This window comes from Phalacrocorax aristotelis, chromosome 25 (genome assembly GCF_949628215.1).
Source record: "Phalacrocorax aristotelis chromosome 25, bGulAri2.1, whole genome shotgun sequence".
Classification (NCBI taxonomy): Eukaryota; Metazoa; Chordata; class Aves; order Suliformes; family Phalacrocoracidae; genus Phalacrocorax; species Phalacrocorax aristotelis.
The window spans coordinates 2,562,883-2,578,983 of NC_134300.1; the positions used below are offsets into that span (position 1 = coordinate 2,562,883).

The 16,101-nt window shown below is 55.3% G+C and overlaps 2 protein-coding genes across 3 annotated transcripts; both read right to left on the bottom strand.

Moving 5' to 3' along the window:
* Nucleotides 1-332: 332 nt before the first annotated feature.
* On the bottom strand, nucleotides 333-13,735 carry PRPF3 (pre-mRNA processing factor 3). The gene is given in 18 exon segments (XM_075075327.1): nucleotides 333-598; nucleotides 910-971; nucleotides 1,071-1,160; nucleotides 1,759-1,786; nucleotides 1,788-1,869; nucleotides 2,441-2,554; nucleotides 3,070-3,169; nucleotides 3,458-3,601; nucleotides 4,177-4,259; nucleotides 4,906-5,072; nucleotides 5,749-6,055; nucleotides 6,354-6,574; nucleotides 6,679-6,762; nucleotides 7,235-7,381; nucleotides 10,544-10,674; nucleotides 11,466-11,647; nucleotides 13,073-13,152; nucleotides 13,600-13,735. Coding segments are annotated over 16 exon segments (2,052 nt in total). The 5' UTR covers nucleotides 11,611-11,647; nucleotides 13,073-13,152; nucleotides 13,600-13,735; the 3' UTR covers nucleotides 333-451.
* Nucleotides 13,736-14,355: 620 nt separating this feature from the next.
* MRPS21 (mitochondrial ribosomal protein S21) lies at nucleotides 14,356-16,076 on the bottom strand. Of its 2 annotated transcripts, none has more exons than XM_075075388.1 (3): nucleotides 15,993-16,076; nucleotides 15,589-15,679; nucleotides 14,356-14,583 (listed from the first exon to the last, which is right to left on the bottom strand). In XM_075075388.1, exons 2-3 carry the CDS (start codon nucleotides 15,669-15,671, stop codon nucleotides 14,403-14,405), a joined length of 264 nt encoding a protein of 87 aa, XP_074931489.1. In that variant the 5' UTR covers nucleotides 15,672-15,679; nucleotides 15,993-16,076; the 3' UTR covers nucleotides 14,356-14,402. The 2 variants fall into 2 exon arrangements, with proteins under 2 accessions (XP_074931489.1, XP_074931488.1); XM_075075387.1 differs by having other exon boundaries at nucleotides 15,956-16,002.
* Between the last annotated feature and the right edge of the window lie 25 nt (nucleotides 16,077-16,101).

A 16,101-nucleotide genomic window follows, 5' to 3' on the forward strand; every position in this document is an offset into this window, starting at 1 on the left:
GCTCCCGCGCCGCGCGCCCCTCCCATTTGAGCCCCTCCGTGCAAGATGGCGGCCGCCCCCGGCCGAGGGGGGGGGAAGCTAGTCGTGCTTGGTGACAGCCCCAGGGCTGGAAAAGAACTACGGCTTTAAGGAAATAAACAGTATGTGGTGTAAATAAAGGAGGGGGAGGCGCCTCCTCGTCCAAGCGCCGCCTGCGCTCGCACAAGCCCCTCAAACACACGCTTGACAGCAGGTCGTGCCCCCCTTCCCTTCACAGACAGCGAAGGCAAAACCCAGCATCAGCCAGCCTCCGCCACCACGTCCCTTTATCCCGAAAACAAGCATAACGGTGATTTGTTTTAAAAAATATGTCTTTAATCGCTGCACTGAGGAGAGCAAAGGGAGGAAGGGGCTCGTCCGAGATGGGGCAGTGGGGTTGTGGTGTGAGGAGGGGGGCAGCAGCCCCCTCGCCTCAGTCTGTGGACTCCAGCACGGACTCGCTGAGGGCCAAATCCCAGTAGTGCTCAGCGCTGTGCTTCTTAAAGTGCTCCCGTGCCATGTTCTCCGTGGGGCACTGCTTAAATTTCATTTCTCCGAAGCTGCGGTCCTTCGCTGTGCCCTGGGGGAGGAGAAAAGGGACCTTTTCCGACCCAGCTCTGGGGGAAAGTCATGGGAAACACGGCTCCCAATGACTCGGGGTACCCGGGAATAAACATTTTTTCAGGCTGACACGTGACTAAGGGGAGTCCTGTGTGGGGGAGAGGCTCCTCGCCCTGCTCCAGCTCAAGAAACGCTACAGAAAGAGCCAGAGGAGCAGGTTTGCGTCTGATCCAATGCCTCGGAACATCGGTTCTGCCTCAGCTGCTGTCAGACGGGGCTTGTTTCCCTCCAGCCTAAGCGCCCGTGTGTTGAACTACGCCCACCACTCACCTCCCAAACCAGAGAGCATTTGTTTGTTTTCTTAACGGACTCCTCATCGGACTCCTCATCATCTGAAGGAAAAAAAAACCAAAACACCCAATCAAGCTATTTTTAGTCCTAAAGGCAGAAGAAGAGCGGCTTCACCACCCCCTCCACACACACTATTACACTTACCCTCTCCCTTTGTGTGTTCGATGTTTGCTCGTCCCATTTTATTCGATGAAGCATAAGACGTTTGAATTTCTTCTGTGCTTTCGGGCCTGGGGAGAATCAAGACAGCGTTCACAAAAATTCCTTTCAGTTTTTAGGAGGTTCTAAAAAGAGCAGAAGCCAAACGACGCCCTCAAACTCCCCATCATGCACAGCCAACCAGGCACAGCAAGCAAAGCGCGGCCAGGCCGACCCAGCACTAATATCCCCAGGATGGCCGAGCCTTTCCCGCATCCTTTGGCACAGCACTCAGCTCTCAGCCACCTCGGGATTTCCTGCTGCCAAACAGGCTCTTCAACACCTCACAAAAATCACTTAGAGCTGCGCAAACCATGAGGAACCACACCAGACTGAGAGCTGAGGCTTTCCTCGCTCTAAGCCATCTGCTCAGAGCATCAAGGATTCAAATCAAGTGCTTTTCCCTTCAGCATTGAAGGGTTTCCCAACTGGATTACAGTGTGCTCTCTGCAGTCAGCGCTAACCCCATTAGAACCGTAATTAAAGGACTTTCAAACAGCCTCCTTACTTCCTTGTCCTTCCACAACCCTCAGTCAACAATTTGCACCAGTAATTTTTTTGCTAGAGGGAAGCTTTTGAACGCTATGCCGTGACCAAAAGCCTGCCTCAGAAGTCCTCACCTCCTTCTACCCACGACCACGTTGACATCTTTGTGTAAAAACCACCACGCCTGTTAAATACAGCTGACCAGCGTTCGCCTCGATTTTGAATTTTTTTGCTGGGTTGCTCAAGTTTCTGACCCTACGGGTAGGATTAAAAAAAAAAAACACAAAACACTTTTGTGGAAAAAACAGAACTATTATCCCCAGTCATAAGAGCTCCTGCAGTGCCTTGACTGGGCCCAGCATTTCCTCCTCCAGCTCCTCAGGGGCTTTATTCCCACCTTCATTTGTTATCGGACCGCTCAGAGAGGCTGTGTCTGTCCCCTCACCATTCTCATTTCGTTTAGATCTTGAAAGGTTCCCAATTTCTGGATATTATCGTACCAGGTTAGCTCTGACAGCTGGGAAATGGCTCTCCTCACCAGAAACTTTAATCCCAGCTGAAATGCTCCAAACCTGATGCATTTTTAATGCTCAGCTGCAATGGGATGAGTTAAGAACAGAGCTAATGGACATGACTTTTGGGACAGCGTAATTGCTACAGGCTGGGATTCTTTCACGCTTGATGAAAACCCGACGAGCGGGTGCACAGTCCTCCTACTGAAGGTTGCTCCTCTCCATCAGCACGTTTCTATAGGGCATTTATCAGGTTTATTAAGAAAGAGACGTACGGCGAAGCATCCGCCGAGGGCGCCCAGCCCGGCGCTCACCTGTACACAGCTATGTGAACTCCCTGCGAGACGTCTTCTTTCAGCTTTTTAACCTTCTTCGCTTTTCGCTGTTCTGCCGTGAGCTTTCTTGCAGCATTTGCTTCTTCGTGAGCTCTGGATGCAAAGAGAGACGAAGCGATAAGCAAAACGCAGCCTACGGCGTACCCGTTATGGCATCGAAACGGATCCTTCTCTTCCTAAGCACAGAACGTGTTCCACAGATCCCAAAGCAGCTGCAATTCTTGCCCATATTTCTGCCTGCACCTGCCTGAATTAGAAGCACGTGGGCTTTTTTCATCCAGTCCGATTCATTCTCGGTCACTTCCCTGAAAACATTCATTAGTAACAAGTGCGATAGTGATCATCATCGCAGTAAGAAACTCATTTAATACAGGGTACGAGACCACCCTCCAGTGGCAAGAGCCGATCTCCAAGCCCCAGCTCCCCCCAGGCCTCGCAGAGGTCGTTCAAGGCAGCTGAAGCAGGCTACAAGAGCAACACGCAGAAAAATCACACTGTTCCTGCTTTCCTGCATCAGTTCAGGGCTTTCGTTCTCTACAAAGGCAGCACCGGCGCTAAATCCATCTAAAAATGACAAAAAAACCCCAAAGGCACAACGAACCACCTACTTCTGTCTCTTCGCCATCTGTGCTCTAACGTGAGCTTCGACTTTTGTTGGGTCCTGAACAGCTTCCGTCCCCAGTACTCGCATCAAATTTGAAATTCTTACTGCAAGGGAAACGGGAGAGGAGCTGAGCGAGGCTCCTTCCGGAGCCCGGCTTGCCGACACGGTAGAGCACGGAAACACCAGGCACGTTTGCAGCCTCGTAAACCGACTGTAACGGGTCGGTATCGGATCACACCAACACACAGATCCGGGCAATCCCGCAGAGGCCGCGCTGCCTGCGGCATTCCCAAAAACACCCCACGCTTGGCCTGAGCCGCTGGTTTGACGGCTGAGGGCCCGCGTTAGCCCGCAGCTCTGCTCACAGCCTGCCTGCTGCAGCCGTCATTTACCTTTGGGCTCTGGCGGTGGCATCAGGCCCAGCCTGACCTTCTCCTGCAGCTCCTTCTGGGCTTCTCTCCGAGTCTGTCGCCGTAATTTCTTCTGCTCTTTCTTAGTTAAATAAACCCCCAGGGTCACTGGTGTGTCACTGTCCACTGGGAGGAGAAACCAGGTGAGATAATCATAAATCTGCTTTTAAATAAGAGAAAATACTGCCTGCAACCGTTACACCCGTACCACGCTCCGTTACATCCACGCTTTATCCACAAACCCAACCTCTGCAGCGCCGTTTGCACCAAACACGGAACCAGGAAAACGGGTTTTGGCTATTTTTTTGGTTTTACTGAAAAGTAAAATGCTCTGTGGTTATTTTATGTCCTTTCTTCAGGGCAAGAAGGTCAAACCCAACCTGCCGGAGATGAGGAGCTCGCGTGCGCACCGCTACCCCGGCGAGCAGAGAGCAGGCCATCGCAAGCTACTAGTAACCGCTACAGGGCTTATATCAAGTTTCCAAAAACAGGGCACAGACTCTCCCTCCCAATTTCAGCTATCTTTGCAGAGCTTTCCGACTTATCTTTGCACAATTTCTGCTCCTCACGGGAACAAGAGACACTGGGCTGCAGCGCTACAAGCCGGGGCTTGCGTGCCCTTTTGCCCCACCAAGCGCCAGTTGCTCCGAGTATTTGGTGTCTAATTTAATAGCAAGGTTGACCAAAAACTGGGGCAGTACCTGGCGGGTTGAGCTGCGCTGGGTGCTCGACGAGGTTTGTGATCCCAAAGTACTCATCTCTCTTTGAAGACGTTCCACCTTTTCTAGAAAGGAGAGAGTTGGGCGTCATTGCAAACCTCCCAGCCTGAATTCCTGCGTTCCCTTAAACACAAACCATGAGAAAAGAAAAAGAACAAAAAAGAGTAACGCTTCCCTCGGGCCAGCCGTGGCGGGTACGTCACACGCACAAACCCCTACCCGAAGCACAGATCAGAGCTTGATGTGCTGAAGGAGCCACGCGGTGACATAGTACTAACGCGTAGGTGTCTCCCCTGGTGGAATACCCACCCACATTTCATGGCTAGGAGGCAGGCTTCCCACAGCTCCGCCGTGAAGAACTTGTACAGAACACGCGCTCGTGCTTGAAAAAAACACCAAAACCGAACCACACCACCAACTTTTGGGCCAAAAAGATCCCTCTAGCTCCAGGGCTGTCACCTTTCTCAGTCGCTGGAGGAACAGCGACGAGGGAGATGCGCAGCTGCCTACCACCAGCCCCGAGAGAGACTTTGGGAGCAAACCTAGCGCCCACCTGGATCTCGGAGACGAGGGAGGTGGAATTCAATAGCTCAAGCACATACATCTGGCCCGATTCACCCAAGCACTCAACAAACCACCGTGTCACCCCTGAGAAGCTCCCCGAGCTTCCTCCTGCGGCAGAATGCAAAACCCAGCAAGGAAACTACTTACAAGTCGAGGCCGTTAGGGATGATGTAGGAGTCCCACCACTCTATCTCCGGGATCTCCCCCTCTTTCAGCTCCTTCTTCGGGGTAATAAGAGCCAACTTGGTGGAAGTGTGTATCCCCGTCTTCCTGGCAGCCTGAGAGATCTCTGCCTGCAGTTTTTCTAGCTGAGCCTGAGAACAAGGAGAGGAAAATGGCACATAAAGGTCATTCCAAGACAGCACAACCTCCAGGAAAAGCACAATATGTATGCACCTGCCGAATTATTTAGTGGGGTTTTTTAAAGCAATCTGAAGCAGGCCGCAGAAGAAACAACACAGTGCGTGACCGTGGAGTGCTTTTGCAGAAGCTCATAAACTCTCCAAAAATCCGGTCTTACTACTGAGCCTTCTAGGAGCATGGAGCGATCCCAAAGGAAAGTCTCCCTAGGCATCGTATCCCTGGGCTTTTCTGTCTAATGAAGCTGTTCTCTCCCCAGGAACTTGGGCATTTTACCAAGACTCCTTCAGAATTTCCACCTCTAAGGTGACCACCTCTGGGGAAAGAGCACTCGGCCAGAAAACGAACTATTCTCTTTGGAAATTTTCAATCTTTTTCCAAAAGATTTTGCCTTTCATCAGGTGAAGACAGCTGTAAGAGAACGCTTTCCACACACACGTTCTAATTTGGATCCCTGCCTTCCCAACAGGAACGGCGTTGACAGAAAAGTTTCATGTGACTTTACTGAAAAGCTTCTAAGTCAAAGCCAACACGGCATCCCTTCACTTCCCAGGAGAGGAGAATCAACTCCCATCCCGAACCGAACCCTCACTTCCGTGCTGTCAGTTAGCATGGCAAGACCTCAAATACCTTCGTTCGCAACCTCTGGGCAATTTTCTCAAATTTGCCTTTTTCATGGAACTTAAAGGTGCGTTTCTGACGCTGGGCTGGGGTTATGGAGACCCGGGGGTCAAAGTAAGTGTTCGACTCCATATCTTCCGAGGGCTTTTCTTTAAGCTGTTGTTTGAACTGCTCTCTCTTCACAGCTCTGATGTTTGCTTTTAGGGTTGGCATGCGGTGAGTCAACTCAATCTCTTTACCAGTCGCATCAACAGTTCGGCCTTGCTCATCCAAGATCAGAGGCGTAGGCTTTGTCTGATCCTTCAGCTCCACTTTCCTGGCGGCAAGACGAGAAACATTGTGTTAAAACACGAGCGCGGCCTGAATTCGAAGGAAACGTCAGCCTTATTTCCACGGTAAGCACCAAACCAGCCCTCGTAACCTCAAATCCCAGTCCAGAAAGGACTCAATTCTCATGCGCGGAAGCTGGGAGTCTTACCCAAGGAAGGGGCAACCTCCTTTTTGCCTCTTTAATATTAAATTTGTTCCTTCAGCGGCCCTTAAGGCCACTGCTAAGGAAACCAACAGTACTGGAGAATCCTGTCAGGATTACACGGCAAACGGCAGGTACTCACGGCGGCGCGATGCCCATCGCGTGCAGGTTGGCCAGCCCCACCATGTTGGCGTTGCCGATGAGCCCTGGTTTCAAGGCCAGCTGAGCCTGGATTCGAGCCTGCAGCTCCGCAGCTTTCCTGGCCTTCTCAATGGCATCGTTCATGAACGTCGCGGCCTGCGAGGGCTGGATTGTGTTGCCGATGGGGAGACGTTCCGATTGGGATGAAGACGAAATTTTTGGCTGTTGACAGAGAAAGAAGTTTTGTCACATGCCCGCTCTGGCACACCAACACGTCGTAGCTGAAACGGCGACCACGGGGTTTGCCCGTTGCTTCCGGTACGTACCTGCGGTGTTGGAGGACTGATGAAACTGAGCTGCTTTTTCCTCTCTTCAATCTGCCGGGTGGCTGCCTCCATCATCTGTTTGATCTGTGGAAAGAAAATTGGACAGTGAGTTTTTCTTCCCTCTATCAGAAGGAGTCCTCAGCACCCTTTCACAGCTGCAAACGCATGCAAAGCCACCTTAGTGAGAACAGAATTGTATCAAACCACTCTCCGATTAAACCAACAACCTCCAGCTGCAGAGGAGGACGCTACCAGGGCAGGCACCCTCTACCAAGACCATTTTCTCCAGCTTAGTGGAAGTGAACATCCAAACTTGTGTCCCTCGAAGCCTTCCCGTTATCGTCAGCCTAACGCACAAGCGGCAGCGAGCCTTGTGAAGCGAACGCAGGCCACGACCACAGCAAACAAAGGACAGTCAAAAGCAACTTGCCATTTGCTTGCTCAGCTTGTGATACGAGTTAAGATAAATGCTAAACCACGCTGGGATTCAAGATCTCAGCTGCGGGGCCCTGTGTTCTGGGCCAGAGCTCACGTAGCACAGCCGAGTTAGACTGACCTGGAGCTTGGTCAGCATCCCAGGGCTCTCTGACGGCGGGCCTGGGATCACCTCAGGCTCATCCTCAACCTCCTCAAATCGCGGTATGCGCCGCTTCTTGACGCCGGAAGATTCCTTGGAAACCTCAGAGTCATCACCAAACACATCCTAATGCAAAAGCAGAGAAAGAGAAAACTGTGGTTAAAACCAAAAGAGTTCTCCTCGCAGCCACTGTTTTTAGATGAGAAACCACTGCGCGGATCAGATCCGGCACCGTGCTGCGGTTCGGAGTTTCCAGGGCGGCACGCGCAGGCTGATGTACCGGTAATCCCGCGTGAAGCCTGTGCCCTGGTCCCTCACCAGAGAAGCACCAATGATGATCCATCCAAGAGTTTGAAGGACAGGAGACATCACAGGGATGTGCCTGTGTAAAAGCCACCACGGTTCTCTCAGGTGGTCAATGTTGGGGTTTTTTTGGCACTGAGGAGATATAAGGTCTCACTCAGCTACCCGGAGAGATGGAAAATAAGCCTGCCCACAAGCTGACCCAACTGGGATAAAATGGTTTTCATGTCTTCCGCCAACTTCAGAGGGTTTGGTGAAGGAAGCCACGCTGTCCTACCACGTCCTCCCCAAAAGGAGGGTGCAGCCCCAGAACCGGGGCTGGCAGGGACCCCCGCGGCATTGCCTCACGCTCCAACCCGGCCGATTCCAGCTCGGATCCAAAGACGCTGCGCTCAAACCGAGCCGCTCCGGAGAAGCGCGGTTCGGAGAGCAGGCGGAACAACGACCGCGCTGACGGACTCGCGTGCAGCGTGAGGGTCACAAAACAAGAGGCGAGGTGCGCTTGACGTGGGGGCTCTGTTCAAGCACGCCCCAGCTCGTGAGACTGCGGCTGTGGATTTCGTCTAGTCAGCGCCTGTTTTGGGTACGGCTAACTGGATTTGTCCGTGCGACTGGTGTTACTGTAGTGTGTGTGTGTGTGTGTGTCAAGGTGTTATTTGAAAAGAAAATATACACACCGGTTGTAAGCGTTAGTTGCAATCCCTTCTTCACTATAACGGTTCATATTCTACAAGGACACTTCCTCATCCAGACACAGGTACTTCTTGGAAAACCTACAAGTTCAAGAGAAAGGACTTGCCCATAGTATAAAGTGTGTAAACCGTTACGTTTTAGTTCCTGAAACTTCCCAAGCAACGACCTACCCCACAAGAGTTAACCAAGGAGAGCGCAGGCAGGCCAGGCGGCGCGCCGAAGACGGCTAACGTGACCAGTAAGCGGCATTCTGAATTAATCCACTGCTCGTTGCTACAAGATCTAAGCGGGCGAGCACAAAATCAACCCTAAAACCTGCACTGGGTTGGTGGGGGGTGGGCAGTCCGCAAGTACGACCGTGATCTGACAACCATCTCATGTTACAGGAGGGTCAGGACATGTCTAGATCTTGATGGAGGACCTCCAAGAAAGGTAATTCCCAAGAAAGGGTTGATGATTTGGCAGGCGGGATGCCCGTTCCCGCTCCAGGAGCCAAGAAGAGAGGATAGTTCTGCTCTGCCGCTTCCCAGCCCTGCTTTTGGGTTAGCCGGGAAGCCAAGAACACCGTTAACCACCTGCGGTCCCGCGAGACACCCCGGCGGACGCTTCGCTGGAGAAGAATTGCCTACTCCGGCCCCATCCCTGCTCCGCTCTGCCAGCGCAAGATCCCCTCTGCCACGGGATGCTGCTCCTTCCCCCTGTCCTGCAGCGCACTGACCACGAGGAAGATGAGGGGACAAGACAGGCCGAAGGCGGGCACAACCCGAATTAAATTTGTGAAGAAAGGCGGGATCCACACACCTCAGCGGTGCCGCGGGGCTGCAAGAGTCACCCCGCCAGGCTGCAGCCTGCAATCCTGCCACCACGAGGCCCCGAGCGGCGATGGGATTGACGACGTCCCTATCTCTCCGTCTCCCCAAGAGATCAAAAGCAAGAGGGTCGAGGGGAGCAGCGAGGATCCACCAGCCTGGCCGAAACCTTGCTTTTCTACCAGCCCCGTGGCTGTGCCAGCCCAACATCCAAATTAAAAAGTGGAACCGCAGCATGGAAATACTTGAAAGACACTTCTTGGCACCTCTGTTGTGACCAAGAAAGGCTGAAGTCCTTTTAAGCTACCGCCGCTCTCAGAGGGCTGGGAAACGTGAACCCAAACCTCTGCAGATCAGTAAATTGGGTTGCGCTGCTGCTCCCGGGCTGTACCGGCTCTGCGGGACGGAAGGCACCGTTCCTGAGCCGGTGAACATACCCAGGCCTGGAGGAGACCCTTCTCCGGCAGCGGTTACAGCCTCAGCCAGACAGTGGGGGAGAAAAAGCAAGTTTCTAACAGAAATGAGGGAGTGACAGCAGCTGCCTCCCAACACACCTGAAGAGATCCAAATCCCGAGCAGGGTTATTCTACCTGAGGTTAAGTGCCGACTAGAACTGTCAGAGAAACAGATTGCCGTAAAATAGGAACCTCGGAAAAAGCGAAAGGCAACTTACTTTGCAAGCAGGGAGCAGCGCGGAGAGTAGCCCCTTTTAAACCCGGTATGCGAGTGATGGAAAAAATGCAATTCCAGAAGATGGCGAGTAAAGTCTTCAAGAGAAGAAAGGAGGTGAAAACAGGTTTGGACGCACGAGATTTCCACCATCCCAGACAAACGTTAGATGGGAGAAACACCAGAGAGCTGGTAAATCCCTGCCGTAATTAACCTTGTGCTACGACGGGGCTTGTTAAAAACCACCCTCTGTTGATTCCGGATGGGAAAGAAAAAAAAAAAGAAAAAAAAAGAGAATGGAAACCCACCAGATCACCCACCGCAGAGCCCCGCTCGCCCGCGGACAGGGAGAGGCGGCTGGCAGAGCAAAATGCGGCGCCTCCGGGCAAGGAAGAGCAATGGGGATGTCGCCGGGAGCACCTACCCCCGCCTCCCAGGCGAAAACACAGCCCCGCCAACGCAAGGGTGAAGAGCACGGAAGAAAAACGGGAGAGGTGGCGCGTTTGTGACGTTATTCCGCTGCACAAGCCTGGCAGGGATGGTTAAAGACGTGAAAAGGCCAAGCTTCCACCTCAGCCGCCACCGAGGACAGCGTGGCGCTACCTCGTCTGAAGGTAAAGAGAACCGAAAGGTAAAGGCTCACACACTTCGTCATGGAGAAGGGTCTTTTCTCTTGAACTTTTAAGCAGTACGAGATGTACCTCTCTGGAAGAGGAAAGTGTGGCAGAGTACCGGTGCTGCCTCCACGGCCACCAACGACAGAGAAAAATAAAATAAAAAAAAAGAACCAAACCAAAAAGCAATCAATAATCACCTTCAACTCTCGCTTCCGGTTCCGGTCGCTGTTGGATTTGGAGTGCCTGGAGCTTCGGCCTTCCTCCACCGCTTCAAAGAGCTTGTCTACAAATCGCAGGGTGGAATCGTCAAGAAAAGGCTTGAGGTGGTCTGGAAAAGAGAAGTCGCCACATAAATGGCAAGAACTCGCCGCTCGGGGCGAGGAGGAGGACAGAGAATTCGCAGAGGCTTCCGCGGAGCTGCAAAACGCTTATTTAAAGGTGGATTTAACCCTGCTGACGCGGTGGGGCCTGCGGCCTGGGCGCCGAGGCCTCTGGGATCCGCGGATCCTGCTGTCAGAGCATCACACTCGGAAGGGTTAAGGCAGTCCAGGCCTCGGCTAGAAAAAATTAGGGCTCTAATAGTCAGAATCCCCTCAATGGGTTAAATTCTCATTCTCAACTCCTTTTTTTTCCTTAGGGGGGAAAAAAAAAAAAAAGAGGCCTTAAATTCCATTTTAACGGAAATTTTTATAACAGTTTTTGTAACATATTCCAAGGCTTTTGATCGCGTCTCACCTGCCTGCGTGGATTTGCGTAGGTACTCACCTCCGCCTCACTGAGGCTGGGTCAGAATCACCCCCGCGTACGCTCGAGAGCTTCCAGCTTTGAGGGGGATTGTTTGTTTTATAAAACTAACTCAACACAGACCCGATTTCATGCCTGCAAGGATGGTGTTTGCCCCCCTCCCCCCCTAGACACTGCCAGCGGCGACAGCACCCCAACCTGCCACGCAGCTCAGCGTCAGGTCAGGCTTCTGGGAACAGAGGGAGTGAGTTTAAATCTGATTTGAGGCTGTTTCAAGGCTATTTGAGGCTTTGTGTGCACCTATTTTCTCTGTTGAAGGGCCTGGCAGCCTCTACGATGAGCCGCAGGGGCAGGGGTGGAGCCCACGGGACGTACCGGCTGCTTTCTTTTTGTCCATGCCCTTCCCGACGCAGTTCAGCGCTGCGGTGACCACGGTGGGCTCCGAGAAGCCCAGGACTCGCTTCACCGTCTTCTCGATCCATGGTTTCAGCTCATCCAGTTCCCTTTTGGAGAGCGACATCTTTGCCAGGAGCTGAATTGAATTCTGTTGCTCGTACCTGTAAAGACGACAAGAAAACCACAGGCTAGTAAAATAAAGCACCAGATTTTCGCTGCTTCGGTGATTTCTCCTTCCTGAGCAAGCGGTGAAAGCTCTCGGAGATGCCTTTTGCTCCCTTATTTTTAAAACACAAGCTGAAATTAGACAAACCGCGTGCGCAGGAAGGGCCTCGGCAGCGAGGAGCCCCGCGACCCGAGCAGTCGAGACGCAGCATCAGGGCCCGCCAACGGAAATCGGAAATCTCGGGGCGTCCCTCCACGCCTTGGCTTCTCTCCGAACTCCTCCCAGTCCTTTTGCGCGGCTGCTAGGCCGGTTACCCGCACCTCCAGACCCGCACACCCACGCTCGATAGTTTCAGAAGAGCAACCCCAAGCCCACCTCACTAAACGTCGGCTAAACGACGCTTCGGGCAGACACAGAAGACCCTCACACGCGCCGCTTCGCCCATACTTCAAAACTCAGCACGTGCCCGGCTGCCTCCGCTGTTTAAACCCACGGCTGCCGCTGGCAAAGCCAAAATTTCACATATTTTTCCCATTTTCACAGCAAAAACAACTCACCGGTGATCGTTAGCGGTTCTCACGCCGTGTCGGGCACGGCCTGCAGACGCGAGAACGTTTAATTACGCGCCCGGGCTCCCTAATCTGATTTGGAAACCAAGTCTCCTTTATCTGGAAACAGGAGAAAATCTTCTTAAGGAAATATGTTTGACCTCAGCCTTTCTTCCCCACAGGAAAAAGCCTCGACGTTAACGTGAGTTTATTTTAACAGAAATCCCATCAAATACCGTTATCGTTCCTGAAATTGAGGATTAAGAGCCTGGGCGTTAGCCCTAACGAAGCATTACTCGATTTGGGAGCCAAGACATATAAATCGACAGCTTTAAAATGGCGATGAGGGGGCCCGTGGCGAGCTCTTACCTCTCCGCGGCCAAAACCCTCCAAACCTTCGCCGTCTTTTGCTTTTCACAGACGATTTCTCAAGAGATTTATTAAAAAGTAGCATCAAATCCAGCCCGAAGGACATTTATTATTACAGAATTTCACCTCTAAGTTCTACCTTTGCAATATATTGATGCTCCGGAACAAAGCCAGAGGTCAAAGGTGAGTGGAAATCGTTAATTACTGCGCTGACACATCAACAGCTCCGTGCAGGCGTGGTATTAAATACAGAACTTTGGTAATTAGCGCTTCTTTTAAACTCTAGATTAATCTTAAACTTCTGTATTACCGTACTAGGGATAATATGTGACACATTTAACGGTGTTTTCCCTCAGAACACCAGGAGAGCTGACGCCGTTCGGCGTCTGGAGGGACCCGGAGCTCGGCCCGTGGGGGCTCCTGGCGCGCAGCGAGGCACCCGGGAGGAAACACCGCCTACGGCGGGGCTTGTATTATATATATACACGTATTTAGGCACTAACCGTCTGCGCTACGCTGCTCCCCGGAGCGGCGGGGCCCCGCGCCCGGTGCTCCCGCGGCGCTGTCCGGGGACGAACTGCTTCTTTTAGAGAGAAAAAGAAAAGATTTTGGGTTCGTTGCCTCAAACTCGCCCGCCTGAGGTCGGAATTCCCGGCGAGGCGCCCGCGGGTGCCCCATGACAAGGACGCGCCTTCCCGCGCCGAAGCCGGTGCCGGGGATCGCCGGCGGCCCCCGCGGCCGGTACCGGCGGGGCCCGGACACCTCCCGCTTCCCGCCACTACCGGGGGCGGCGGCTTCGTGCGGCCCGGAGGGACCCGCGCTGCCCCCGCCGGCCGCTCCCCGCTCCCGGTGCGGCGGAACGACGGCGGCGAAGCGCTCCGCGGCGGCGGGGCCGGCGCCCGGTCACGGGGCCGCCTCAGGCGCGGCCTCCCCGGTACCGCCGTTCCCCCGGCCGCGTCCTCTCCCTCCCGCCGCCCCCCCCAGGCGCCCGCCGCCCCCCCGGGCCCCCCCGGGCCCCCCCGTCCCTCACCGGCGCGCGCGGCGCGGCCCCGGTAGGCCCCGGCCCGGTCAGCGGCGGGCCCTGACGGCGACGGCACGTCGGGGCGGAAGCGGAAACGGCCCGTGCGGCGCCTGCGCGTGCGGTGGCGCGTGCGGTGACGGGAAGGAGGAGGGCGGGGCTGAACGAGAAAGAGGCGGGGACGCGAAGGAGGGGCGGGGACGTGTGGGGAAAAGGGGCGGGGCAGGCAGAAGAGAAGCCGGGCGTGCATGGAAGGGGCGGGGCATGCAGATGAGGGACTGTGTAGGGGGAAAGGGGCGGGGCGTGTGGGGCATGCAGGTAAGGTGCTGTGCATGGAGAAAGGGGCGGGGCATGCAGATGGAGGCACTGCGTGTCTGGAAAGGGGCGTGGTATATAGGAAAACGGGGCGGGGCATGCATATGAGGGGCGGGGCGTGGAGGGAAAGCAGCTGCGGGTGAGGGCAGTGAGACAAGGAAAAGGGTGGGGCATGCAGATGAGAGGCAGTGAGTTAATGGTAAGGGGCGGGGCATACATATGAGAGGGCGGGGTATGTAGGGAAAGAGCAGGCATGCAGATGAGGAGGCAGGGCATATAAGAAAAGGGGCGGGGCATGCAGGGAAATGGGCGGGACATACCCCCAGCACCACCCACACCACATGACTGGAGACACACCCCCACCCCCCCTCCCCCCCTTTTCCCACCCATGGGACCCCCTGTCCAGTCCCATCCCACACACCCCCCCATCAGCCATCATTAATTAACACGAAATTAAATCGCCACCAGAGGGGAGGGGCCTTTATTGAGGGGGGGCGCCCCTAGCAGCCCGCCCAGGGGTCCTGCCGGCTGCCCCGTGCCAGGAAGGCGATCTTCCGCCCCATCTCGGCGTTGTAGACCTTCCGGCACGCCTCGTACGCCAACCGCTGCCGCCGCCGGCACGGCTTCTCGTAGTACCGCCGCCGCCGCACCACCTCCACCAGGCCGTCCTGCGAGAGGATCCTGCGGGGGGGGGGAGGAGGAGGAGGAGGAGGAAGGGGGAGAGATGAAGTGAGACACCCCGCTTTCTGTGGCCGCAGTCCCGGAGCTGAAGCCTTTCCACGGCAAGGGTTTGGCAGCTGCAGGGTGGATCCTGTGAGGAGCTGCTTGCAGCTTCTCTCCACACCTTACAGTACCAAGGGCGGCCGGCTCCGGCACAGACGCACCGCCCGCCATGGCTGAGCCGGCACTGGAACTGCCGCTGGGGTGACGGATTCGGGAAAGGGAGGGGAAAAAACCTCCTGGAAGAAGGAGGAGCTGCACAGAGGAGTGAGAAAATGGGAGAGGAAGAGCCCTGTAGGCACTGAGGAGGGAGGAGGAAGACCATGGTGAGGCAGGCCATGCTCCTGCGGTCCGTGGGGATCCTGCACTGGAGCAGGAGGACGCTCTGAAGGAGGCCAGGACCCTGCAAGGGACTGACATTTCCAAAGGCCTTCGGCCTCCCCAGCTGGTTCTCCTCATCCTCCGTCCCCCTCCAGCAAGCCGAGGGTAAAAAGGGCGCTCCTCATCATCCTCAGAGCTTCGTTAAGCCGGGACAAACAAAGGTGGGGTCATCTTCCTCCTCCTCCTCCGCTGCCCCGGCGAGGAGCCGTCACCGGCGGCACCGCCTGGTTTTGCGCCAATTTGGTTTTTTTAATTCATTTTAATTAAATTTGCATCTGAAGAGGGAGAGCGGGCAGGAAAAGCCCTCCCGTCGCCATCTGCGCTTTAGCATAGAGAAAACCCCTAAAAATGTACGTTTTGAACCCAATTTGGGGGGTGAACTGGAACGGGAAGTCCCCGCGGCTGCAGCACGGGGTGGGGGGGTCAGGAGGGCCTCAACCGGTGACGAATTACACCTGGTTTAAATAATCCAATTGTTGCATCCTCAAGTGGACGGTCCTGCGGGACCCTGCGGCCGGGCCCAGCTCGGGAGCCCCGGCACGGCCCCGGTGTGTCACCCCAACCCCCCAACGGACCCCCCCTCACCTGTTGAGGGCCCCATAGGCTGCCTCTACGTTGCCGTTCTGCACCATGACGGTCCGGCCCACGAACCGGAGGTGATTCGCCATGGCGGCGGCTGCGGGACCGGGAAGGGAAGCGGGGGGAAACACGGGTGGGACGGGGCGGCCCCGGGCCCCGCAACCGCGGCGGGGCGGATCTTCCCCCCCACCTCCTACTCCGGGACCCGGTAGGGCCCGGTCCCCCCCTGCAGGGTCCCGGTAGATGCACCCCCCCATCCGCCCCCGTAGGGTCCCCGAAGGGTCCCGATAGGACCCGGCACCCACCCTGCCCCGAAGTGTCCCGGTAAGGTTCCCCCCCACCCCCGAAGGGTCTCGGTAAGGTTCCCCCCCACCCCCGAAGGGTCCCGGTCCCGCGGCCGCTCCACTCACTGTCCCAACAACCCGGAACCGGAAGTGCTTCCCCGCACCGGAAATGGCTCCCGGTACCGGAAGTAGCTCCCGGTGCCGCGGCGGGAATTGGGGGGGGGGGGAGATGGGG

What these genes read in the sequence shown, in the direction of transcription:
- MRPS21 (XM_075075388.1), bottom strand. Translation starts at nt 15,671, where the DNA reads ATGGCGAATCACCTCCGGTTCGTGGGCCGGACCGTCATGGTGCAGAAC. An exon ending in GCCTATGGGGCCCTCAACAG is followed by an intron (nt 14,584 to 15,588) that starts GTGAGGGGGGGT and finishes CCCCCCCCGCAG; the next exon opens with GATCCTCTCGCAGGACGGCC.